General features: G+C 44.5%; 1 protein-coding gene across 1 annotated transcript in view; it reads left to right on the plus strand.

The window, feature by feature from the left end:
• The window catches only part of LOC144140969 (general vesicular transport factor p115-like), a 29629-nt gene extending 4687 nt beyond the window's left edge, over positions 1 to 24942 (plus strand). Inside the window, exons 3-12 of the mRNA XM_077672449.1 lie at positions 1116 to 1226; positions 1907 to 2028; positions 6642 to 6823; positions 8149 to 8267; positions 9059 to 9197; positions 12082 to 12194; positions 14562 to 14753; positions 18122 to 18253; positions 19566 to 19580; positions 24578 to 24942. Coding sequence (XP_077528575.1) covers positions 1116 to 1226; positions 1907 to 2028; positions 6642 to 6823; positions 8149 to 8267; positions 9059 to 9197; positions 12082 to 12194; positions 14562 to 14753; positions 18122 to 18253; positions 19566 to 19580; positions 24578 to 24676 — 1224 coding nt within the window. The 3' untranslated portion in view covers positions 24677 to 24942. The remainder of the gene's footprint in view (positions 1 to 1115; positions 1227 to 1906; positions 2029 to 6641; positions 6824 to 8148; positions 8268 to 9058; positions 9198 to 12081; positions 12195 to 14561; positions 14754 to 18121; positions 18254 to 19565; positions 19581 to 24577) is intronic.
• Positions 24943 to 26713: the final 1771 nt, after the last annotated feature.

The following is a 26713-nucleotide window of genomic DNA, read 5'->3' on the forward strand; positions in this document are numbered from 1 at the left end:
GCATAATACTTCCCTGCGGGTTGCAGGTTGCCGACCCCTGAACTAGAGGACTAGGTTGAACCCAATAGAGTTCTGAGCAGCCAATGCTGCGTGGTAACATGAATAACAACCTCTAACTGCTTTCGAAAGCAAAACTTGAGGCTAAACAGTGTTCTAGTAAGTGCCTATATTGGAAATGGGCATTGAAAATAGGCATTTATAGGCATCTAGGCACAAATTTCGCATTTATGGGCACTATAAAAACGTTATAAAAGTCCTTCTTAACTTCTAATTCATGCTCATATATCAAAATGGCATGATAAGAGCGAAAGGAACAGAATAGGCATTTGCCTAAAACCCGACCTCTAGTAACTATACATTTACATGTAGGTAGCTATAACTATAACCTATAGCCTTTGGAACTATAATCTATATGATCCAAGGGCATGAGTTAATTCGGAATGCCTGTGGCAAGTGTAGTTTGAAATCTTTGGAAGAGGCCTTTGTACTGCAGTGGACACGAATGGACTGTGGATGTTGATGACCTCTAACTATAACTTGGTTGCACGTTGAAGGAAGTTCTAAAATGCTCCCTAATATAGTAAATATAGTAGCATTTCTTATTTCGATGCCTAATCGGGTGCAGACCCTTAATGTATCGTTACAAAGATCTTCTGCAGCGGCTTCTATATAGAGTTAGCTACATTTTTTAAGCCAGGGGCACTGCTTATGTCCATCTGCAACCATTTTTGTTGCTTTTGCTCCCAGTGTGCAGAGGGAACATGCCACCACTGTTAATAAGCTCTTTTCCACCTGACCAAAGTGGTGGGCACATCTTGCTCATAAAAAAAGGAATTTTTGAAGTGAGAGGGGGACAAGTGTTATCAGTAGCCACATGTAGGGCAGTTTGCAGCTTCGCATAAATGGTACTGCATTTTTCGTCTTCGCATGTTTGTGCCTGAACTATGCAGCACTAGTTCATGCGGTAGTGAGCAAGCATACTGTGAAAAAAGTTTTGCAAGGGGGTAGAGTTTTTTTTTTGGGGGGGGGGGGGTGCAGGGTGGAGCCAGAAATGTGGGTAGCAGCATCCCTTTAGCACTTGATGTAATCATCCTCCTCTCTATCCGGGCTCGCAGGGTGGAAAACTGCAGACCCGGTTGGGCCTGCTGATGCTCATGAGCACCTGGCTGGCGAACTGCACACTGGCCGTGACAAGTTTCCTCAACATCCCGACAAACATACCCTACGTATCCTTTGGTTGCCAGCAGGCTTGGCTGGTCCCCGCTGTGCCGCTCATTGGTAGAGGAGTCACGATGCCACTACACGTACTAGCATTTGGACTGAGAAGGGTCTAAAAGCTGGCTCATACAAAAATTTAGAATGTAGCAAAACCATCTATAGCAGGATCCCTCTCTCCTCCTAGCCCCGTTTATTTTAATGACAAATGCTGTCATTACAAGCTACCTGCTGGCTCCTTTACATGGAGGAAGGGTGAATAATTTAAGCTTCTTTTTTGTATATTTTGCCTCTGAGCCTTAACCAAGTTGAAAATTGGGCTGTTGAAGGCAATGTAATAGTGATGCTGTTAAAAATTGACACGTTTTAAGGAATAAGATTAGGTATTAAGTGTGCAATTAACCTCATCATGTGCACATTGGTTCAAATCATGCATTCAGGTTGGTTGGTTTGTGGATGCACACTTGCTACTGAAGTGCCATTTTAAGTGCGTGTAAAAGCTAGTACTAGCAGGGTGTCGGGAAAGCTGCTAAGTCCAATGTTGAGCACGCAGAAAACGAGAAACTCGGTACTCTTACATGAGCACGCTCTTTTAGGGAGAGCTCTCGGTGCTCTGCGACTTTGGGTGCAACAAGTTGAGAAAGAAGGAATCCGGGTGCAGTCCATGCCGTGATCCTTATCTTGCTCACAGCTTACTTCCCAAGTTGGCCTGGCAGAAGGTGACGAGCACGAGGATTTAGTCCAAGGACTTTGTGCTTTTCTGCTGGGAATTTGCATAGAGTTCAATGACGACTCTGTCCCCAGCTTCACAAGGTGAGCATGAGCGAGCATTGGGGAGATATTCTGGTACGGGCTTGTAATATAACCTGACTGGATGCTACACCTTTTTTGCCATCAAAGGGGAGTGTTTCAATTGTACAGTTGACCCCCCCCCCGCCCCCCCCTACAATGATAATGAATGAGAAAGCCCACATTATTTGTTGTTCTGTGGATTTAGTTTTCCTAAAGTGATATGGTTTACATGCAGAAAATGAGCACACAGACTCGAAACTGTGCAGACAGCGTTTAATGAGGAAAATCCTGCAATTTAATTGTTTCTGTGTCTTGTTTCACAGGAACTTAAAAACTCACTTTTCACAATCGAGCAAGTATTCCATGGCGGCTTCATCGTTATGAATGCTGAGGAATGACTGTACATTATCAAAGGCATTGAGCATTTGCTGTGAGCGGGCCTTGTTTTTTCTGAATTGTTGCCCTTGTCATCTGTTTGCTCCTTTTGGTGTACACTCCCAATGATACTTCATCGCTCACTCCTTCAGGGACTATTAAAAGGGCCCTTTCTTTTCCTTTTCTGTTCTATTTGTAGCTGCCCTTTTTTGAAGGAGTTAGGTCTGTCAAAAAATTTATAAAAGAATCCCTTCTTTTTAAATCGTCACCATTTTTTCGAGGACATCATGTTGACGCCCTGGGCTGCTGCTCTATGCCGCATTCTAAAAATATTTTTGCTTTTTTTTTGCTGTCATTTTGCCATTCAGGAAATACACGATGTTGAGCATTTTCAAACATTTTTAGCAAATACAAGCACGTTCTCCCAGCCAATGAAGCAATTGTTTCTGTATGTGATTATTGTTGAAAATTGGGGAAAAATGTATTGACACTGAAAAAAGAAGAAATGTGTGAGAAAACATTTGTCGAATTTCGAAAAATCTCCTTTCTGACCCATATTCACCCCGAAATTGCGCATTGTTCTGCTCATAGTAAAAATACCACATACAGGGAATTCACTAGTACAGATGATTGCAGTTTATTTCAGAAAGCTTAATCAGAACAGTTGTTGTTTTAGCAGAGAAAAAATTTTTGAATTTGTACTCCGACAGTACTTCACCACGTTGTTCCCCAGATCGTCTTCTCTGCACGGCATGCGCCTGCCTGCATGAAAGACGCGCAATCCAGCGGGTTCGCGCTGCAAGAACACATTTCCCTGCAGTGGTATTTCATTGCGTCAGTGCAGGAAAAAGGGATAATTCGCGTGTTGTTGGGAAAAGTACAATGTGGAGCAAAAGTACAATCCGGACTTTACGGCTGGGGCATTTGTCATGGAATGACCCAATTGTATACTTGCTTTTTTTTTTATAAAGGTGTCATAACACAGCTCTGTTGTTAGGTTGTTTATTATTTCCTCTTGTGTTGAAAGCCAAGTTGAATTATGTCTGGAATTGCTGCATATGAGTGTGCTTGCTGTTTTGCATGTATAATTTCAGATCTTGCGCAGTGATAAAGTCAGATATGGATTGGCGGAGCTGTGAAAGGCCACTGCAACAGCTGCCTTCATCACTTGCATTCTTCGTGTTTTTATATTTAATATAAGGCTATACAAAAAGAGTCGTAAATACTAAAGCTGGCTGGAAGCAATTTGCTAGTGATGCTCGACTTTTTTTTTTTTTTTTTTTTAGTGCAGGGAGTATTCAGTGTTCATTCATCACACGCTACATTTATTTTAATTACTTATGCGACTTTCTATGCGAAAATTGGTGCTGGAAAAGCTGCTTCTAATCATTCTTCCTATTGAGAGTCTATTTGTAATTTCTCAGAGCCGACCTTTGTGCATCATGTCGTGGCCTGGCTTCATAAAGCAAACAGCTGTGCTGCCTAGTATTAGTGCACTAATTCGTTTTTTCTTTCTCCCTTCTAAAAACAAGTGCAATCTCTTTTCACTGTTCATTTAGTGTTCGGTTTTAATTTATCTCAAGTGGCTGAAACAATTTATTGCCTAAACAATTAGTGTAGCTTTAGTTCTTATTCAGACCTGCTGTCAAGCTTAAGTACCTCATTTCAGGGCCGTGAGCATTAAGCCTACAATGGCAGGTTACTTAGATTAAATCGAGAAGGCATCGCTTGTTCTGTGCTCCATGTGCTTGTACAGGACATGTCCAAGTAGTTCTACAGTAATTTTGCAACTTATTTGTTGCAGATAATGTTTGTTATGTAGGTCAAAATTGTATAGCGACACTTACCAGTGTGCAGGTCTTCAAAAAAAGACAAAAAGAGAGAAGTAGCAGTTTTTAAAAAGGATGTCTCATCGCTCCTGGGTGATTTCAGATAAGATCGGACAAAGGGTGGCTGGTCGACTTCTTCAATTTGCTTGAAATTTTTGTATATCATTCCCTGATTATTCCAATGTCGAGATTCAGCAATATTTTTCCCGGGAAAAATTTTGCCTAACTAAAAAATTTAGAACGCGACAAGGTGTACCCCCGCCGCTACATGCCCGTGCGCTTCGACTACCTTTAGCGATGTCTAGCTACGAAAATATTTGAGGGGCAATTCATAAATTTTATGCTCAATTTAAACCTGGTGTGCATTTCTCTAAAGAAGTTTTGCTGCTGCCAAAACCTTAAATTTTTTCGCAATAAAATGTCAAATCCGGCTCAGAGCGCAATTTTCTTCCAACTTTGAGCTGAAATATTACAAAAAGTACTGAAGTTACAACCTTCAAATTTTACTCTCGTGTGCTCCTGACAGGTCTAAACAAACACACTGAACATTATAATTGCATACTGCATGGTTAAGATGCAACGGGCTCGCAAGTTTGAAGAGAAAACTGAAAAACACATTTCAGGAGCTAATATAAAAAAAAATATTTTCTCAAATTCTCTCCAGATGTAGGCCTTTACATGTACTTGCATTATGATCAAAAACTTGTTGCATCATATTGTTCCTGGAGCGCGCACAGCGCGAGAGAGGAGCGCTATCCGCCCGGCTCTCTACAACATGCTGTACTGATAGCGGCTTCCCTCAGATTTATATAAATTTACGTTTCTTTTGTATAGCAGGCAAATGATCCCTTTACAGATACAATAAGCGAAAATGTATCAGAAAACATGGCGTTTTAATGTCCACGTTGGCACCATAAGAACCAATCTGTCCCAATTTATAGTCCATTGATTGGTGGAAGAACAACGAAACTCTTAGGGTCAGCCGCACATTATAAAAAAGTGCTCTTTCAATTTTTGTGAAGCTCTCCCGACATGTTGACCACTAAATTTACTTTGGTTAGGAGTAGAAACACCTTGCACAATATCGATACTGGAGTGTGTACAGCAGCTCATTCCTATAAAGGCAGTACCGCTGGAACGTAATCTGGAAATGTGCGCAGTTGTTTACGAAAGGGAACATTGTTCTTCAGGTTCACTTCTTAGAGCCTCCTACGGATTTTTTAAAGCGCTGACACTCTTCCTTTTGATGTGCTATTTTGCCTTGCCGAGCTAACCCATATCACCAACACATTGGATCTGTGCACACCGCAATTCTAAGCTGCATTCACTCTACGTATAAAAATATTTCACAATCGGAGAAGTTGCACACATTTTTACTTTTTATTTTGCCGGAATACCGTGCGCTTTCCTCAACGTAGCGACCCATCTTTTGCTTTTTGGCACGCATGCACACTTGTAAGGCGCTCAGAGTGATTGGGGACTGCAAATCGGGTGGCGCGGGAATACTTCACAGATAACAAGCTGGAGTTGCATCTTAACCGTGCAGCATACGATTTTAATGTTCGGTGTGTATTAGACCTGTCAGGAGCACACGTCAGTAAAATTTGAAGGTTGTAACTTAAGCACTTTTTGTAATATTTTGGCTCAAAGTTGGAACAAAATTGTGCTCTGAGCCGATTTGACATTTTATTGCGAAAAAATTTGTTCTTGACAGCAGCAAAACGTTTTTTTTTTTTTTTTTAGAAATGTACACTAGGCAAAAACTGAGCATAAAATTTACGAATTGCCCCTCAAATATTTTCGTAACTAGACGTTGCTAAAGTTGGTCGAGGCGCACGGGCATGCAGTGGCGGGGTCCACCTTGTCGCATTCCAAAATTTTTTACAATTAGGGAAAATTTTTCCAGAGAGAAATACTACTGAATCTCAACATTGGAATAATCAGGGAATGATATAAAAAAAATTTCAAGCAAATTGAAGAGGCCAACCAGCCACACTTTGTTTGATCTTATCTGAAATCACCCCTCTGAAACAGTGGTGGGTTGTAGCCTACAACTGTTTTGCAGAAAACACAGAGAACTAACGCCCACGCCACATTCGGACATAGTGTACATCAGACGAGAGTGCTTGACTTGTCCCCTACTTGGCGGATTAATCTGGCTCTCAGCAGGTAATACATTAAACCGGTTCAACTCAAGCACCTTCTTGTAGACAAATTACTTCACTTCATTTTGTCACTAGGTTGATAGATGGTGCTTTTCGTTTATTGGGCAGCAACTGATCAGGAGGTCGCGGCTGTCATTTCTCAGTCGTGCCAGCTACTGCAACGCAGGAGGTCTTGCAAAGTGTTCAGGTGGCGTTTGTCGTGGCCCCGCATGGTTGGCTTGGCAAGACGCCAGATAGGCGAGCGTTGTCCGTTTGCTGTGCCCAGGGAGTCCCTGTGCCAGCTGCTGGTGAAGCGTGTGGGCCTGGACACGTTTGTGGACAAGCTGGCGGCCATTCCGAAGCAGGAGTGCTACAGCCAGGCTGCCCAGAAGCCCCAGCTCAAGTACAAGCACCCCTCAGAGGTGTTCTTCGACTACGAGTTCTGCCGCCTCTTCAAGTCGCTCGAAGGTGGGGGCACTGCGTCGCTCAGAGTTCTCAAAGGGGGCTCATTTGTGCATGTTGTATTGGTTTTATTTCTCACAAAAAAAAATAATTTTGTTAGAGCCTGCAGCTGAATGAGAAGGCTAGGAGAGCAGTAAGTGAGCCTCTGAAAAAGACAGAGGTAACGGAGACCAGATATTGCTTGTCTTCACTGGTGAGGCGTGCATGCAGGCAACCGTGCGAGTGTGCCGTCACTGGTTACGTCGGGCTCTGCGGGATGGCGGTACTTGTCCGTGCTAAGCTCATGACTGTGTTGCACGTTACCTCACTCTACTTCACCAAATGCAAAGTATTGCATCGAGTCCACTGTGAGTGCGATTAATAGCATCACTGTTGACACCACCGTTGAGAATCGGGTTGAAACGGAGCAGACGGCGCACGCCGGTGTTTTTTTTTTCTCCGGCTTGTGGGCGCAGTGGCCCAAGCCGCGCCATGTCTGTGGTGCATTGGCCATGTCCGTGGCTGTTTCCAGTGTTGCCAAGCGAAGAAATTGACAGCTAAACTTTTCAACAAATACCACCTATAGATGCGGTTTGCCATAGCCTTCAAATATGCGAGAGAGGCACTGGCTGTGCACCACAGTGTTATCAGCTTGTAAAAAGCATAGTGTGAGTGTAGCGCTGGGAAAGAGGGGCCTCATAAGCCCCATCTTCTGGAAGAGAACTGGGGCTGTAATCGAAGCTGCCAAATTCACCTTATCTGAATGTGCTTTGTGAGGCCACCGCAGCAGCGGTATTCTGGAGAATTTTGGTGGCTGTGATGGGCAGTGGGAGTTTTATATAGCTGTCTGGCAAGTGGTGCACTGTGGGGGATTATTTTGCATGTGTTTTGGGTAGAGCATCTTTCTTTTTTTTTTTTTTTTTTTTTTGACATGAAGGGTCACTCAATGGAGTTCTGATCACACCAAAACTGAGTTTTGTTGTGATCAGAACTCCATTGAGTGAAGGGCTGACGTAACATCGCCGCACCTCTCCATTGCGTTATTTTTTAGTAAGCCTAGGCAACACTCTAACCACTGACAAACACAAACAAAAATGCTTGGGACGTGTCAGCGGAGTACTGAGCTATGGAGAGGGGGACTGTTGTGGAAGGAGAACACTTCTCAAGTTTCCTGTCTGGGTCCATCTAATGCATTGAGGCCAGGCATTGATGAGTTGTACCTGAATAAGTCAGACGGCGCGGGCCCTGTATTTCTCAATAAGTGTATGGAGCTTGTGAACTGAGCGCAGCACGTCTGCTGACTGTGTGTGTGAGAAACGGCCAAGACGGGTCTTCTCCCTGTGTTGTTCCAGGCACAATTATAAAGGCGGTGCAACCACGGCCGAAGGATTTACAAAATGGTCCCGAGTCCAACATGACAGCGCAGCAGCATTCTCTGCTGCTACAGTACAAAGGGGTCATCAGAGACCAGGTGAGGGAGGCCTGGCCACCGCTCCGGTGGTTCCAGTTGCTCTGATTTGGGCTTCTGTGTCTTCCGTTCTCGAGCCCCCATTTTCTATTCCTCTCCACGTGGAATTGTCTCACAGAGACCCAGTGGTTGCAACCTCCCATGAATATGCATACTCCTCATTCATGTGCAAATTAAACAGAAATAATGGTAAATTGGCGTAGCTGGGCTGTGCTTAAAATTATCTACAACAACAATGGTTTCGGCATCTAAACTACTTGTGCTGAATAAAGGGCTGGTGGTTGCTCGTTTTTTGCATAATGTTAAAACAGCATAAACAACAAGCCGTACTTTCATAAGACATGGGCACGACCAACAGCTTTTGGGGTGAGGAAATTGCCTTGATGGTATTTCACATGTCCATATTGCCCTGCCCTGCCCTGCCCACAGTTCTGATTACTTTAGCCAGATGCATCCACGCTTGAGAACCACTTGCGTGAACAGTAAGTGTGTGGTGCTTAGTTAGTGGGGATAAAATGTGCTTGTTTGGACCAAGCACTCGGTGTGTGCGAGGTTGCACTCGCACACACTGTAACTGGGGCGTGCCTTGTACCAGTAGGAGAATGCACATGGCCAATTGCAATGTGCAGACCCAGTGTTACGGAATTCTTGGGTAAAGTGGACCAACTTTGTATTAGATGCAGTGCTGAAAATATTCGCTTAATTGAGACGAACTCCTCATGAGCCGAGCAGAATTTTTTTTTTTTTGATCTCCTGGAGTTGAGGGAAGTGTGCTGGGATCGCTTTGTGCGCAGGATGAGCGGATCAAGTCCATGACATCTGAGCTGGAGCAGCTGCGGCGGGAGCACCAGGAGAGCAGTCGCGAGCTCAAGGAGATGGTGGAGACGGTGCAGCAGCTCAAGGACCAGAACGCCCTCTTCAAGGCACAGCGGGGTGAGGGCACCTGGAAGAATGCGGCACTACGACAGCGATAGGGGGATCGAGGTTTAAATTCCGATTCCTGTGTTGAGCCTATATCTTCAACGAGTTTTTAATTAAAGAGGTGCGCTGTAGTGGAGGGCTATGAATTAATTTGTACCACACACAGGCCTTGCTGCTCTCTGCTACCGCCAGTGATCAGACCCCTTAGTACAGGTGCGATGATTCAACTAAGCTTGTAGCACCGACCACACCTGGGTGGGAGGATATGGCCCGGACTAAAAAGTGGAAAGCTCATCAGCCAAATTTGCGCAGCAGTTATCGGGAAATCAATTTTCAGCCTGGTATTTCATCCTCATTTGGTGGCACGTTCCTCTCCTTTCTGGATTTATTTTGGTGTAGTTCTGGCTGGTAATTCAGATGGGTGTTGGGTTCTGTGTTCCAGTTGATGGGGATGCTGGCAGTAAGCATGCTAGGGAGCCCATGTCAAAAGTTGCACTTATGTTTGCAATGTTTGCAGTGAACTTTCAGAACTGCTGATGTTCAGCCAGATGTGGATACAGATGTCTACTCAACTCATTATTTATGTACGTAATTTTTGTTTGAGATGTTAATGGAGGGGCCATGTGATTTGTCAGTTTTGTGCTTTAGCTATGTGTGAGTATCAAGGCTTCAACTGTCAATAGGATACAACTAACAAAAAGGAGTTGAAGTCAGAATCGAGTAATGTAGAATGTCAATTCTTTTAGCTTATGCATGAAACTGCACCACCTCCAGCAGTAAACGGCTGATGCATTGTAGTACATTTGGCAGTTCACCTTTGAAAGGAACCCATGCTCCTTCATCAGAAAGTGACTGCGCGTCTGAAAATGCAATGTCTAACAGCAGTGCGCTGCAACTATACTCGGGGACAAATTTCTGTGGCAATGGAGCGAAAGCTACGGAGGGAGGCGGAGGGGGAAGCTAACTGCTCTGTGTTACTGCGCGAAGTAGTTCCCAATAAACTGGTTTCGGTTTCAGTTTCGGCGTGACCGATACGCATTTGATACAGTTCATTTCTTCGCATAAGCTCCATAGTTGAGTGCGCTGAACCACGATCACCAAGCATGCAGGCATACTGGCGTCTCCTTCCACACGCTTCATTTGTTTGTAAACATAGGCCAACGTTTTGACTGGACACGGCCCGAGCGTCCGTGAAGTGGAGAACTCAGACCGACTGTGGACTCTGTATCGTTCAGAAAAGAAGTGAATTTTGTGAGCGCTGCAGTTTTGACTGAATGCACCGATCTGTAAACTCTTCTACTGGGCAGCAGCACCGGCATGTGCGGCGTACTTACCTAGTGCGGTCGCGGTATACCGAAAGAGCAGCATGCACACATGCTTACGCACACGCTCGCTTACGCCGGGAAACTGGCTAACCGAACGGATTGCGAAAACAGCGGAGAGTCCCGGTTGCATCAGTCTCACTTGGGCGTACACTTTGCAAACCACTCGCTTCGTTTGTTTAGACAGCGAAGCTTTACAAACCCTATGCGAAGAATGAAGTGGCGAGCTGCCGAAAGCAGTCGACAAGAACGCCGTGTTTTGTTTTGTTTTTTTCGGGAGGGAACCATTGCGACGCCAGCGGCGACAGCCACAACCAAAAATATCCGAAAATGTAAAAAAATGCTCTCTGTTTCATATACTCTGGCTAGCAATTTAGTAGCATTATCACTGCAAGTCTAAAACGTCAGAACCAAATATTCTTGAATTGCTGAGGTTACCGCCAGCCAATTATTTTTGTTGAACTACTTCCAGATGCGCAGTGAAAAGGCGTGGTCCGGCTCCGTAGCCTTGACTGCATTGCCACAGAAAGTTGTCCCCGAGTATAGTGAATTGCGGGAATTGTGCTGCCACCAACCGTTAATAGCATTATTTTTGCATGTTGGTTGCTGCCATGTAGCATTTATTGTACAGGCAGAAACAGGCTTTCTTAGTGTCGTCGACATTTCATTGAACCTTTCGAAGTGGTTGGTACGTGTCAACCTTGAAATTGACGTACTTCATTATCAGTTTGTAACCCTTTCTTTTTTATTGTTGTGGTAAGTGTAACATGATTGAAATGAGCTTTCATGAAGTTTCTTTTCAGTACAGACTGACAAAGCACTTAGCTCGACCTTTGACCTGATTCTTAACTTGATCACGCTTCTCCAATTTCGATGCTTCACAGTGAAGTGTTGCTCTTCGCTGTGAATGTTTGGTGTCATGCAAAGAAGCATCACATTTGGTACCAGTGAACTGTGCATAAGTCAAGGATTGCAGTAAGCCTACCTTCATCATTCTGTCTTTATTGGAAAACAAGTTACAAGCTTTTGAAGTGTAGGCTTGAAAGACAAAACCGCTTTCCTTGCTTCCCACTTTTCAAGCCTGACATTCGATAACTCCTGCTCCAGCACAGACAGACTGATGGTGCTAGTCTTATTGCAATCCTTGACTTGTGTACAGTTAATTGGCACCATGTTAAACTGCATCTATGTTCCAGTTTTTTTTTTCTTGTGCACAAGTCACAAAATTAAATCTGGAAATTAAATCTACACGCAGCCAAAATTAATACTATTTACAGCCGGAATGGAAAAACCCCAATTTTCATCATCATAACGATAATTGTTAGTTTTTTAGTTTCGAACTCTCTTCCCCCTCGAAGAAAGTGTGCGACTGAAGTGCCCAACATTAGCTGTGACAGCACCCTTTTTGCCGATGCCACATCCGCACACGTTTGGGGCCAAAATGGAGGAGTGTGCAGAGTTACTGGCACTGGCCAACTGCGGGAGCAGAGCCTGTGCGTGGTGCTTTGAGAGGCGAGTGTCGGCGCGACACGCTTGCGAGCCTCACAGGGTGGCTGCGCCGTGCCTGCTCGCAGTGGCGGCTGGTGGCGGCCAGGGGGACAGCAAGAGCCCGAGCCCCGAGCTGGACCAGGCCAAGAAGGAGCTGGACGACCTGAGGAGGCAGTGCGAACAGCTGCAGCAGGAGCTGGTGAGAGCGTGTGTAGTGCCTGCCCTCGCATTGCTCTCTCCCTCTCTCTCTGGGGACGGCTTCCCCGGCTGCGGGCAAACGGGTGCCGCCCCATTCGGGTTGCAATTGAATGCATTCACTTGATAGTATGACGGGAGGCATATTTGAGCCTCACACATCGTTCTTACACGTTGTATATGCAAATATACCAGCCGCGGTCACTCAGTGGCTAAGGTGTTGTGCTGCTGAGCCCAAGGATGCGGGTTCGATTCCTGGCCGCGGCGGCCACTTTTCTGATGGGGCGAAAAGCAAAAACGCCTATGCGTACGAGGTTTTGGCGCACGTTAAGATCCCCAAGCGGTCAAAATTAATCCGGAGCCCTCCACTATACGGTGCACCTCGTCGCCTGCGCTGCGCTTCGTCGTCTGCGTTGCGTTGGCACTAAACCTAGTCAATCTGTATATGCAAATAATTTTTGAGAGAATAGCACACGGTATTTTTTTTTTTTTCCACCCGTGTCTATCTGTGGAATGTGACTAGCCATTTCCTTGGCTCTGCCTTACAAAGTCACATGGGGCCCTGCAGCCTTGCGTGAGCAGTAAGCTAGTTAGACTGCGAGATGTGGCAGGTGCCTGCATTGCAGTGAAAGCTGTCCTTCATTTGACCCGGTCTTAGGTAACATAGAGAAACAGCAGTGTGGGATTTTGCTTGCCCCTTGACTGCAGTAATTTTGGGTTTGCAGTTTATGTCTGCTTGATAGAAAAGAGTTTCAATGCTGGATTGTAGGGTGCAAAGCGTATCACGCCTCAGCCTAAGCAGCCATTTAAAGGGGGGTGTAGCAGCAGCACGAAAGACGGTACAGTCTGAAGAGAAGCGCAGCATAGGGAGGATTTAAATAGCATTGCGCAAGGCGAGGGCAGCGAGTAACAGAGGGGTATGAGGGGGAGAGTGGCGAAGCGGCAAGCAGACGGCAGAAAGCGCAAGTCAAGCAGTCTAATGGGTGGGGCTCATCTCCAGCTCGAAAGAAAAGGTTAGAAGGAAAGTGACTGGCAGAGGAGGAGGGGTACTTTTAATCGCTGACAGCATATTTAATACCGATATGTTGGACAGAAGTTCGAGACAATGTGTTGCTGCTGTGGTGGTGGCCTTTGGTTACTGATTTCTTGGAAAAGTATTTCTGGGTACCTTTTACTTAGAAGATGAGCAAAATATTAAGTGAATTTGATGTTGACTTGTTCATTGTGGTTTAAACCTTTGCTCTTCATGAGTATCATAAGAAACAAAATGATCTGTTAAACAAATGCCAATTACACCATTCCAGATGCTGTATACCTACCTACCTACCTTTTGCGTTTCAGTTTTACTGAAAACTCCAAATGATGCTCATAAACAACAGTTTTGGTTTCCTTTTTTTTTTTCTTCCTTTACTTGGGTGCGTGAGTTGTAGGCAGTGCAACTTGAGCCGGAAACTTGCAGTGTCAATTTGCATACAAGGTGTCAAACTCGTTCCATGCACCGATGAGGAAATGGCTTGAGGGGTTGAAGTGCAAGCGTTGTATTAGGTTTAATGCCTTGTTTGTGCCGGTGTTGTGCAGGTGGACTCAGAGGTTTGCTTTTGATTTTTAACTCTTTCATGGTCAATTAGCACCTTCAAAATGGTCAATAACGTACATGTACATCATTGCTTGTATGTTTAAAAAGTATGCCTTTTTCGATCATTCCTCTCGCTTGGCATGTGCTGCCAAACTGCGGAAATACGTGAAATTTCTTTCTTGCACCGATGGCTTTTTTCTTTTTTCATGCTTTACTACAGCGGTGCGGCGGCTATCACTTGCACATCTGGTCACGTGCGGTCGCACAGCGGCTAGTTTCGGTTTTGTCCTCTGGGCGCTTCCCACTTGCACCCGCGAAACTGATGCGTTTGTTGTGCTTCTCCCCCTTCATGCAGGCGCGAAACTTTTGTAGAATTTTTCTTGTGTTACTCATGAATAAACCACGTGTATTTAACAACACAAATTTTTTTTTTTGTCATGTTATGGCCACCCTAAAACAATTATGGCAATTTTTTCTCGAAATAGATTCGTCCGAAAATTTTCAATCGGCAATAAAAAAATAGTTCTAGGGGGGTTGCATTTGGCACAAAAATTTTAACCCTCAAAGGGTTAAAGGGCTACACTGGAGTAATACATATGCTGGCGGTAGTCCTTTTACACTGGCTACGCATGGATATTTCATCTCGCTAACCGAGCCAGAAACCTTGTACTATATGGTCATAAGTGTCACGTTTCAGACGAGTGCTGTGCCTGATCGTCGTGGCATTTGCTGTGGGAGCAAGTAAGGGACGGGGACGATTGCGTGTGCCGATGTGCCTCCCGCATCGCCACGCAGGAGGCCCTGAAAGCAGAGAAGGCGCACCAGGCCTCCATTGCCCCAGAGACGGCCAGTGCGCCCTCCTCCGAAGCGACTGCCGACCCCGCTGCTGAAGCGTCCCTGAAGTCCGAGCTGGATTCCGCCAAGCAGAGGATTGCAGCCCTGGAGGAAGAGGCCGCCTCTTTGCACAAAGCCAGTGACGCATTTAAGGTGGGCCATGAGCTGAGCAGCGAGATGCCTACTACACAACCAGCCCCATGAATCGCTAGGCCCATCATAACAGGACATGCACAGAAGAAGCTTCAAAAGTTAGCTCGGGCAAATGCTTTATTCCAAACGGAAGGTTGATCTCGACTATATACATTGTTGGGGATGCCGGAGGAATGGTAGGTGATGTACTAGTAACTTATCTATGCAAAAAAATATGCGATTTTCTATGTCGTGCAGTTGATACGGGCAGGTTTTTGGCAGCATATTATTTGCTTTTTCTTTGTCAGCTTGGGCTCCATGTAGAAAAGCAAATGTTGGGATGTGTGCTGTGTGGATACTCTGCCTTTTTGCCAAAATGAAATAAGGCTCGAGCTGAAGCTTCCTCTCGCTTTGCTCAAGCCAAAAGTTATACCTTGAAGGGTAGATTGCTGAGCAACGGCAGCAATTCTCCCATCTAGATGAGATTAATCCCAGTTTAACAGAAAAGTTGAGGTTTCGGTTTTATAACAAATCGTGGTGGGATTTTGACTCGGTTTGACTAAAAGCAATAGTAGCTGGTTAATTTTATACCTCAACAATCGCTTCATATTTTTCGATTTCAGAAACTGCATTTATTTTATCACTTTGGCCTTATGGGTTTCATCTTTTGGCTTATATGTTTTGCACAAGGAAGCACCTTTGGATATTTTCGTTTTGCAAATTCACTGGACATGAATTGCTCTATGCAGCAAACTTACCTGCAAATTTGCCACCAGCAAGTCAGCTTGTAAGAATTATCCTGCGCCCCTGCATAGACATTCATGAAACAGTGATCTAATAGCTGCACCCTAGTAACCCGTGTGGGAAGCACAAGTTGGTTAATTTGAGCGTACCGTATTTACCCGATTCTAACGCGCACTTTTTTTCCGGAAAAATAGGCTGAAAAATCGCATGCGCGTTAGAATCGGATACAAAACCGAAACTGCCGAAACAGCGGAAATTTCGTCCTACCCATCGCCATCGCCATCTCAAGATGGCGCCAAAGCTTTTAGCAACGATTTTTCGGACGCAGCAAGTATTATATAGCAGCAAGCCTAGGCGCCTAGGTTTTTTTAACGGCGTTCACACAAATCGTCAAATCAATCGTTTCACTTGCGCGCTTGATAACAGCAATGGCAGCAGCGGCTCCCACGCGTTCAAAACGAGCGGTCGGCTGAAGCGTGTACCTCTGGAGAAGCTCTCGGGATGGGCGTGCGAGGCATGGGCCATGATCCCATCCACCATAGTTGAACGTTCGTTCAGAAGTGTGGCATCGCCAACGCGCTTTAAGGCACCGAGGCCGAGATGTTGTGCTTAGCGGTGAGATTACTTCGGGAGTGAGACTACTTCGGGAAATAAATCGCCCGTTTCTCTCGCATTCATTTGTCTGGGCCACGAAGTCCCGTGCGCGTTACAATCGGAGGTGCAAGTGTTTTCGGTTTTTTTGCCAGGAAAATCGTGTGCGCGTTAGAATCGGGGGCGCGTTAGAATCGGGTAAATACGGTACTCTGCTTATTTGCGCCTAATTTCTGTGATGCACTCACAAAATTTTGGGCCTAAGCTGTAGGAGCAGGCAACAGAAATTGATGATAATTTTTAAATACGCCAAAATGTTTCAAGATTTAATTGCTGAAAACATGTTCAATTGCAAAACTGCAGCGGGCTCCCCTCAAACCATATTCCCCCTCAGTGCCAAATGTTTGCCTGACCCCAGCATTGATGAGCTGAGCAGTCTTTAAAATCACCTCATGCTTGTGTTAGCATGAGCGTGCTGCACAGATTCATCCATTTTACTGACATGGTTACAATTCCAAGCAACTTTGTAGTGCATAGTACCTTTAGTGAATGCTTTCTGTGATGGGCTGGATAAAACCTTCATTAGGCTGGGGTTGTGAAGGAATTTGCTTGGTGGGCTCTGGCAAAATTTGCAAAAAAAGTAATTAGTTCATGTTGACCTGCATCAAAAATAGTAATGATAGGGCCAGTGATTCAGGATCATTCACTACATACAATCTAACTACATTAATTTATTAACTATCTGTTATACTTTATGGAACAATCAAGAACGTAGAGTTAAATTTTGTGAATGTTTGTTTTGTTTGAATGTTTGACGAAATAACGCATAATTTGATAGTCGCTCAATCAGAGCTTTTAGAAAATTTTGAAGTATTTGGCGTTGACAAATAGTGATGGCTGTGGGGCCTTTTTCTTGGTGACGCACACATTGGGTGTGCCAGGCAAGTCTAAGCCCACTTTTTTTCCCGCTATCTGCTTTATGTCTCTTTCTAACGCTGGTGCTTGGGCTCTAAACATAATCTTTCGAATACATACAGTTGCCATCAAGCACCGTGTAAAATCCCATCATGTAACTACGTAAGCTGCAAACCAGAACCCTCAATTTGACGCATCGCCTTTTATCTTTTTTATGACAAGCTTTTTTTGCGTGAGCCTACCTGATCTCGTTCGCCAACTTGTTGTTGCTGTTCGAAGTTCAGGCTGTGTGATGTTAAAGAGGGAACGTCCAAGGTGATAACAGCAGCCACAGGCAGGGGTTTTACCTTTGGCATGTGCAGGAGCACCTGTTATGACATCATAGCTAGCAGCTGCGTGCAGTCAATCTGCATAATGATCATACCGTGCAAAAAAATGTATTTCGGCTGCATTTCTGATGTCATAAAGTGTAGTGTGTTCGTTTTGTCAGAGGGCAAAATAAAAGAAAAACTGAAATTTTGATGGCTTAGGTGTGGAATGCATTTATTTATATTGTAATATTTTGTAGCCAGTACATCGTACAGTACATTGTAATAATTTATATATTGTACTACTACACAAACAAATTTTTAGAATGTTCACATGTGAACAGTGCAATAAGAACTAAGATTTGGGTTTATCTCATTCAGTGGCGGTAGCTTTTAATGACTACATTGGAACCAAATTTATATCCCACTGGGGACCACTGCTTGGTGCATCAAGCACATAGTAATTCTCTAGGCTCAAGCTGGTGTCTTGAAAACTGCATTGCATTTGTGAAAGTTCACCGGGTGTTGCGTGTGTTACTTGGAAATAAATGGAAAATTGAGTTCTCACTATATAGTTTACAGCTGCTGCTGTTTACTAAGTTTTTTTTTTTAAACTAAGTGAATTATTTGTCTAATCATTAAAAAAAATCAATACTATTCACTTCACATTTACTTTGAAGGCAAAAATCACTATTCGCACATATGCATACACTGAGTAACGGAAGTTTCATTTCTGACAAAACTATGGTGGATGAAGAACAGAACATATACACACACACACACACACCAAGAAAAACAGAGCAACACAACCTGTGCACTTGTGCCTTGCAGAGTGAAAAGGAGGCATCTGAAGAAGAGCTCCGGACACTACGAAAAGAGCAGGAGGACCTGCTTGTGATGCTCACGGAACAGGACACGAAGATCTCCAAATTCAAAGCCAAACTCAAGGAGCTTGGGGTGGAGGTATGCACACGTTCTCCTACAATAACTAGCATGCCACCGAAGGCCAAGACTCCCGTAGCACCCTTGTGGTAGTGGTCAAAGTGTGCCAATGGCACCATTTTGCTACCAGTGCAGTTCTATCTGTACTAACTGTGCCAATTTTTTCTAATGTGCCTGGGAGGCTCCCTAGAATACATTTGTTTTTGTGGCGACAGCTTTCTCAAAGTGCATGTGCGTGGTTAACACCACTGGGCCCACCCGTTCCCCGCGCTACTGCAGTGCTTTAATAGGAAGGCAGCACACTTTTGTCATTATGCGCTTTAATTGATTAGCGGGGCTAGAGATGAGTAAAAATTGTTTCTCAACTAGACTTCCATGTATTAACTATCTAGAAACACCTAAAGGATGCCTTACCACTCCATGGTAGTCCACTGGTTGCTTTATCAGCATCGATTTCTTTATCGGCCCTGGTCATGTACTGTGATGCTTAAACCCCTATTTTTCTTTTACAATTTGCTTTTTATTAGTAATGAGAAGTCCTTGACAGCTCAAACTGGAGTGGTGGGCTGAGGGCCGAAAGAATAATAATAATAAAAAAAGTCTTAATGGAACAAACTTGCTACTGTTGAAATCAACAAAGTTTTCATCTAGACCCGATGCTTGTCTGTGCTTTTGTTAAGGGTGCTAGTATTGGGCTCCAACATGTTTGATAACATTATACATATGCACATGTGTTTTACAGGCACCAAAAATAATGTAGCTTTTAAGCAGTCAACAACGTTGCATTTATAACGATCATCTTTTGAAAATTGCAGTTCACATTTATGTTTTGCAGTTCACATTTATGTTCACAGCAGTCAGAGGTTGCCTGTGCTTACATCAGTGGCTCATAGTTGCATTTTTGATCGGTCGGAAGAGGTATACAAAATGTGCAGTGATGCTAGTGGTACCCGACTATATGGCGCAATCTCAACACTAATATCTTTTTCCCTGAATGTCTTCCAGCTCATGTGGTGGGAAGACTAGTAAGGAAACACACTTCTAATATGCATGAATCTTACCTGCAAGCTTTTTATACTTAATTTTCCCCAGCTGAAATGCAAAGATACGTTGGCATTTTCTGCCATAGCTGCAGCAATAAGTGTCTGTGGTACAATGGTACAACTACTAATAGCATGGCAGTGCTTTGCCTTTTTAATGCTCTCACTTGTATTACTAACCACTTAATCCTCCTGCTGCCACTCATCAGTAACTCATTATCAGTAACTGTTAACCATCCAGCATGGTCAGTGGACACTTGGTGACACTTGTCTCTGTCTTTTAAAATTTCCAGGCAGAGCCAGAGGCGGTGAGTGTTGTGCCTGCTCGATATAAACCCAGGGGTCACAGCGGTGAAGGGAAGGCATGCGGTGTCGGCGTCATTTTGTGTCCGCTTTTCCAGCTGAGGAGGTTGTTTGCCATCAGGGTGGAGGGGCCAACCTAACCTCGATTTGCACCACACGTTTGGAGCAGCGGTGAATTATCACCAAGCACGTAAAGCCCAGCCCAGCTGCCAACCTAGTGCACCCTGGTGGAGAGGAATAGCACTACACTGGATGCAGCAGCATGCAGTTTCACCTCCGGGGCATGGGTGCACAGTACTATTGGTTTTTGCGGGAAAAAAACAACTGTGATCGAAATTGCACTATGTGCTATTCAGTTGTGCAGAAAGTTTGTCAGTGTAATGAAAGACTGTACTCTTCCTGCTCTTTGTGGTGCTACAAAGGGGTTCGTATATTTATGCTGCATCCACCGAAAAGGGCCTCACTTACGTTATTGAATTTCAACTAAGAGGGAAACAAAATGCTGCACTGCCTGACAGGGGGCTTCAGACCTATGCAGTGGAATGTAGGGGGATACCAAGCAACTGGTAACAACCTGGACCAGCAGCTCTGGGGCAAAGGCCTTCCATGCCAGCTCCGACGGCCTGCACTACTCGGCCTGCTGTTGTAGAGAGTAAGCAGTAACACAGAGATGGGCACTGTTGATTGGGCTCACAATAAAGCTGGCTGGCCAGGCTGGGAAGGTTTTGGCAGTGCATTCAGTAAAAGTGGTTGAGACCCAGCTGCCTGAGAGAAAGCAGGCCTCATTGTAAGAGCACATGGCAAAAGCAAGATGGACAGGGAAAAGCATAGTCTCGCCCTCTTATGCCAGGAGAAAGTGAGTGGTTGCAGTACCCAAGAAGGAAAGTGCTGTAAGAGATGTCCCACGCACCAAAAAGCACAATGCAGTGGATCTCTTTGCAAGAGCCTAACATGCGGGTGCACATGTTAATCCAACTTTCCTTTAATCCCACTTTGCAAACAGGAACGCTATAAATACCAGCTTTCCCTTCAAGAAGCAGTGAAATGTCTACCTTAATCGGGGGCAGCCGCAAAATGGGAACAGATGCTCAGCGCAGCCAGAAAAGCGGCGATAAGGACATAGCACCTGGTACAAATAGGCGTCTCGCTATGCACGAGTTCAGCCACCTATAACTGAAGTACACGCAGTATAGTGAACATATTTTTGTTCAGTTTTATTGTCCACCTTGAGGAGTCTTATTCGCCAAATTTTGAAAAGAAGTCGCGACCGGCCTTCTTGTTATTTGCATTTTTTATGCGATGCTTTTTATGAACAAGCATTGAAGGTAATCATTTTCTTATGCATTTTAAGTTTTGTTAGAAGAGTCATACTTGGCAGGTGTGTTTAGGAATACCTGGTTGACATTCCCACTTACACAAATTGGTCACTGTGGCCGATGGGAGGGGGCAAAGAAAGCAACAATCTGGCATCTGGCCCAATTTCAGGATTTTTAAAAAAATGTCCATTTCAGGACGCAAAACTTGCTTGATGCTGACTAACATTCTGTAAAGTGTTCGATTTCAGTCAACTTTTAGACAAACTTCGTATACCTTGTCTTGAAAAAAGCCCCAAAATTAAAAAAAACTGCATCTGCTGGATTCGGCCGGTCACATTTAAGTCTTTTTTTTTTTCTTACCCGCCGCGGTGGCTCAGTGGCTAAGGTGTTGTGCTGCTGAGCACGAGGATGCAAGTTCGATTCCCGGCCGCGGCGGCCGCTTTTCAGATGGAGGCGAAAAGCAAAAACGCCCGTGTGTACGAGATTTCGGCGCACATTAAAGATCCCCAGGTGGTCAAATTAACCCGCAGCCCTCCACTACAGCGCGCCTCATCGCCTGCGTTGCATCGGCGCGTTAAACCCTACAATAAATCAATCAAGAATTTTTTTCTTGCTAAGTATGTGCATTCCAGGAAAGTGGAATTTAATTTCTGGCTAGTAAATGGCAGGCACATAACTCACAAACAAGAAATCAGAAACAACAAAAATATGATTGTACATGCATGTTCGATCTCTTGTGGAATCAGCCGGCAATTATGTATCTGCAGTCACGGACGAATGAAATGCGATCACTAAAATATAAACCAGAATGTGCAAATAGTGCAATTTCTTTCCATGCAAGTTAAATTGATAAATACAGTAACAAAGTTTGGAAATGTGGCTTTCCAGATATACCAATAGCGCGCCATTATTGGACCTCCACACAGTATTTTTCAATTTTGTGTGTTCTGGTTCATACTTTCATGTTTGCATTTCATTTTTTCATGACTGTGCAAACGTAAATTAAAATTCATCTGGGCTCCTAAAATGATGCTACCTGACACATCTGCGTTCCAAGAGCACCTGTTGTTTGATATTTTGTTTTTGCTAGATAACCAGCCTTGTGGTTGCGAGCTCCAGTTACAAGAAAAAAAAAAGGCGGTTATTAGCATGGTAGCTGATGTTTGTAATGTGTTGTAGTGCGTTTAAATTTTTAGCGTTTCACTTATCTCGAACATCTGCTGCACACAATTTTTTCTTGCGTAAGTATTTTGAGCTCTTAGTAGTTTGCAGGCAGTCCAGGACTGCCCTCGCTATAGGGCTAGTGCGCTGCTACTTGAGCGGCACAGGCAGCGCCTCCTGGCAGCCGCGGCGGCATATTTTGCGCGTACGGGGCCGGCGCGGTCAGCCTCCCCCAGCGGCGGAGGTATCACAGAACGGCGCCTTTACGGGCGAAAAATAAGCAATTCTGCCTTTTTTGTTTGCCGATGGCTCAACAGTTACAAAAACAAGTATGGAACATCGCCAAAGAATAAATTATGTTGGTTTTTATGCGAATGTTATTAAAGAAAGAGCAGGCTGAGCTTCGAGGAGCCATCTGATCACCTCAACGCTTGGTTCCATCATTTCTTCGTCAACAGCGTCTGTCGGAGCATATGTTGGCTCTACATTTTTGTGGCTGCCCTCGTACGCAGGAACGTCAGCAAAACCACATTTTACATAACGAATTTGTGCGGGCACCTTTTTCGGGTGACGTGTACACTAATTTCGATGTTGGACAGTTTCAATAGCGCACGGTCGTGCTAACATATAAATAAGCGTTTTATTTGCTGCTGTGTGTCCTGCGTTGGACGCACAGATGGCTTATCCCACGCACGCGGCAACTTCTTGGACAATTTCTTCCCGGCTGTCGTGGCTACTAATGTAAAATCGCCGTCGCCGTGTGTTAGCCCCAGCCGCGGCATACAGCCTTCCAGCAGCTTCCTCGAAACAAAAAAAAAGAGAAAAAAAAGCGTTTTGGGTTTGCCGACGAGCACAGAAACGAAGCAAGGGATTATGTACGTGAACTATCAACAAAATTGGAGAAATTTAGAAAATTGTACGTGTGTATGGATTCCTATGCCGCTTCTGTTCATCTTGAGGCTTTTAATCGCAGCCAGATTGGTGCTTTTCTGACTTCTTCGTCTTTTTGTTTGCTTTTCTGGTTTGTGCTATTTTGGAATCAATAAACAGGTTAGTGCGGCGAATCGGTTTTCTTTTTGTCTCATTGGTTCATTTCTAGCTCTATTGGTATTTCTAGTTTTTCTTATACAAATAACATACATTTACATTATTATACAACAAATGTTTTAATAATTGTGCCATTTTGTGCGAATGCAAGGCATTTGGGATTTGGTGCGTATTAATAATTGTTTGTGTTCTTCGGGTTGCATTTCCGGGTTCTTTATAATTTTGTTTTATTAATCGTGTGAATGTTCTGATTAGGTAGACTTCTCAATATAGCAAGTTCATTTTTATTCTTTTTTCCTGTATTTTTAACTTCACTCGACAAATGGTCTACAGTTACACTATTACGACGCGTTAACTTCGATCTCCCATTGTGCGTTATTGTGCAAATGCCAGGCATTACACAGATTGGGCTCTGGGGTACTATTAGCAAAAAATGCTGATGGATTAAAATTTACATTCCATATTTTTTCCTTACTCCCAGCCGCACTTGCATTTTAAACTATTCATTTGAATCACACCATGTTCCGGGGCTATATAGAGGGCCCTATTTCGGTCTGAATTTCTGCGTTGAGGCCAAAGACATGATTGCTGTCGTCTAGTCTTTTTTTTTTTTTTCCGCAGGTCAAGTAGCCTTTATTTTTTAAGTATTTCTCAGGGCCCCCTATTTATTCTAAGCCGCAGAACAGTTCACGCACGGCTTGCTTCGCGTAGTCACGCTGGCCCTGCGCACGGGATACGCGGGCAGGCCACAGGCAGGCGAAGCGCGGTACGCGCAAAAGATGCGGCGCGTGTCGACAGGGGGCGCCGCTGGTTCGAATTCAGTGGCGCCACCATACCAGCGCACGAGGCCTATAGGAATTATATGCACAAAAGAAATACGCAGCTGCTCTGGAGCAGCTCTGTGTGTTGCTGGTAAACTTTATTGACACAAAAAGACCCCCAAAAGTACAAGGCTGCGGGAGAAAAAAAATTAGCTATGCAGATGGGAGGACCTGACGAACGTGAGCCACCAAAGCTCGCCACCAGGCTGCCCATTCCATTCCCTCCAGCGGCACGAGCCAGTCTTGGGGAGAAGAGGGAGGGGGTGAAAGGGATTTAAGATGAGTTGAAAGTGATGGTTGCAAAGCAGAACAGCCCCAAAGAACGTGCAGCATATTGGGAAAGCCAGAACACCTGCGATGGCCGATGAACTAGTATGCGTATTCGGAAATGACAAATTGAGGAGACCTTGTATCGTGCATGCCATCAGTGTTCTGGAAGGAGTCACGACAGCTCGATGTAAACACTTCAATGCTGAGTTGCTGTTGTAATAGCAAAAAGATTTGCCAACATCGACGGTTGCAGCCAAGTCAAATTGCAGACAGCGGCAGTTTGCAGGTGCAGATTGATTATGTTAACGAGCTCTGTTCTGGCATGCCACAGTGCAGTGCAGAGGAGTGCTCCTGCATTGGCCCCGTTGTGTGTGCAACCCTCTGCAGGTCGGTGAGCTCGGGGACAGTGACGACGACTTGGGCAGCGACCTTGGTGAAGAGGCCGAGGACCTTGTCGTGGTTGGTGAACCAAATGAGGAAGTGTGACGGCTGTGCCAATGTTTGTTGCATAGACTGTAGACTACGTGCCGCTGCCTGTACAAAAGTGCTACATATTTACGACGCCTCCCCTCTTTTTTTTTTTTGTCGTTTCTTCTCTGTGAGAAAGGGTGACAGGTTGGGCTGCTGCAATGGATTACACGCATTAAATCCACCTTTTTCACATCGCACAAGGCTTACCCACTGCGTTTTAAAGCCCGGCGCGATCATGAACAAGGTTTTCTTGGAGAATAAAGATGTATTTGTATATGCGGCGTTGGTTTCTAGTTTTGTTTGTGGTTTTCTATCACCTAGGGCTCTGATTGGCACATTCCACACAAGTCAAATACGGTTTGTAAGTTGAGGCTGATATGGGGTCATCTGAAACCCAGCGTGGTTATATTTTATTACATGCAGTGGAAACAACGTTACTTCCACAAAACACCCTTTTCAAGCACATCAACATAACACGTCAACTCCTCTCCAGCCACATACATGTATCAGTAAATACATTAGCATGTGAGATAGGAATTTCCACATACAAAGGACTGTTATGAACCTCATTGCACCGTGGAGACTTTCACATGTCATGACATTTATGAAATTAACACAGTTTCCACTTTCCTAACACGCCAATTCTTCTTGAGGCTTCGAAGCTAAAATCACTTCACAAATTTTGCACAGCTAGCTGCTTTGGTATCACTCGCTGCTCATTTTCCAGAATTTTACATACATCACATTCCACTACATCAGACACTTTTCCTGGAAGGTGTGCCCATATTTTGACCTAGTCTCATTTTTTACTTTTTATCTGAAGCAGGATTTTACAGATTTCATACCACGCATAATCTCGACCATCTTCACTTGCTAGTTAAAGGGACACTGGAGTGAGTTTGTCGTATTCCTATTTGTGACTGCATTGTGTAGTTTAATCCATGTATTCAGTAATATGACCGTTTAGTGTAAGTATAGAACCTTAGTTCTGCAATTGAAGGCAGAAGAGAAAATGCATTGGGTTTGTTTTGATGTAGTCTCTCTTTAACACCCTAATGTACTTTGATCTGTCCACAGATGCTAATGACTTCTTTCCGCAACTGAGTATGTCAAATTGCATGCATTTCCTTCATTATCGAGCATTTTAATGGAAGATTTATCTAACAAAAGCAATGGGTGTATTATTGGCACGGTGAGTTGATTCCGAACTAAGTTTAGCTTGTCCAATTTATCCTTGAATTTAAAATAGCTGTAGAACCAAAATTACCAAGGTGTAGGTAAGTTCTTGTTTTGTAATTTGAGTTGCATTTATAAGTGCATACATTAAAAAACTTTATGAAAAATAACACGCAACCAGAAGACAAGTAGCTGGTTCCTCAACCATGTATGTACGCCTTATTGTGTCTTTCCCCCAGAGGTCATGAGTATAGGCCCTCAGCGCAGTGACTGCTGCCCTGTGTTTCCACAGCGCCTACAGAGACACCGCTGTGTAGTCTGTAGAGATTCGTGCAATGTACTGTCTTTTTCTTGCTGGCTTTTTGCATGTCTGCATTGTCGACACCACTAAAACAGCTGCGTTGATATCACTCGCATGCTCATGGCCCCAACCTTTCTATGTCAAAAATACCGATACAAACACCAGCATCTTTATAGGAGCAGGGCATATCAGGTTGGCTGTTGAACATATGCTAAATGAACCTAAACACACAAATCACTCATATACTACATGGACTCCCCAACTAAGCATGGTAGTAGCTCCTGCTACCCTACAAAGCGCTGTGGACATAGCTTGTGTTCCCTGTCGTGATCTAAAGACCACTTATCAGAAAAGAAACTGCGAAGATTGGTTGCAAGAAGGGGATACAGAAGTAGAAAACGAGCTTCACACAACAAAACCCCTCAAAATTACGGCGGACGCTGAGAACTTTCCAAGAATGCGCAGGCGAAAGCCTAGTTGGACCTTCTGTTTATGTGCGGTGGAACTCTGCGGCTGCGCCCATCACCAACTGACCAGCCCCCTGGACAGTACCCTCCAAAGCCCGTTCCGCTGAC

This window comes from Haemaphysalis longicornis, unplaced genomic scaffold, assembly GCF_048455015.1.
Source record: "Haemaphysalis longicornis isolate Haplotype H1 unplaced genomic scaffold, Haemaphysalis longicornis Haplotype H1 scaffold_58, whole genome shotgun sequence".
Classification (NCBI taxonomy): domain Eukaryota; kingdom Metazoa; phylum Arthropoda; class Arachnida; order Ixodida; family Ixodidae; genus Haemaphysalis; species Haemaphysalis longicornis.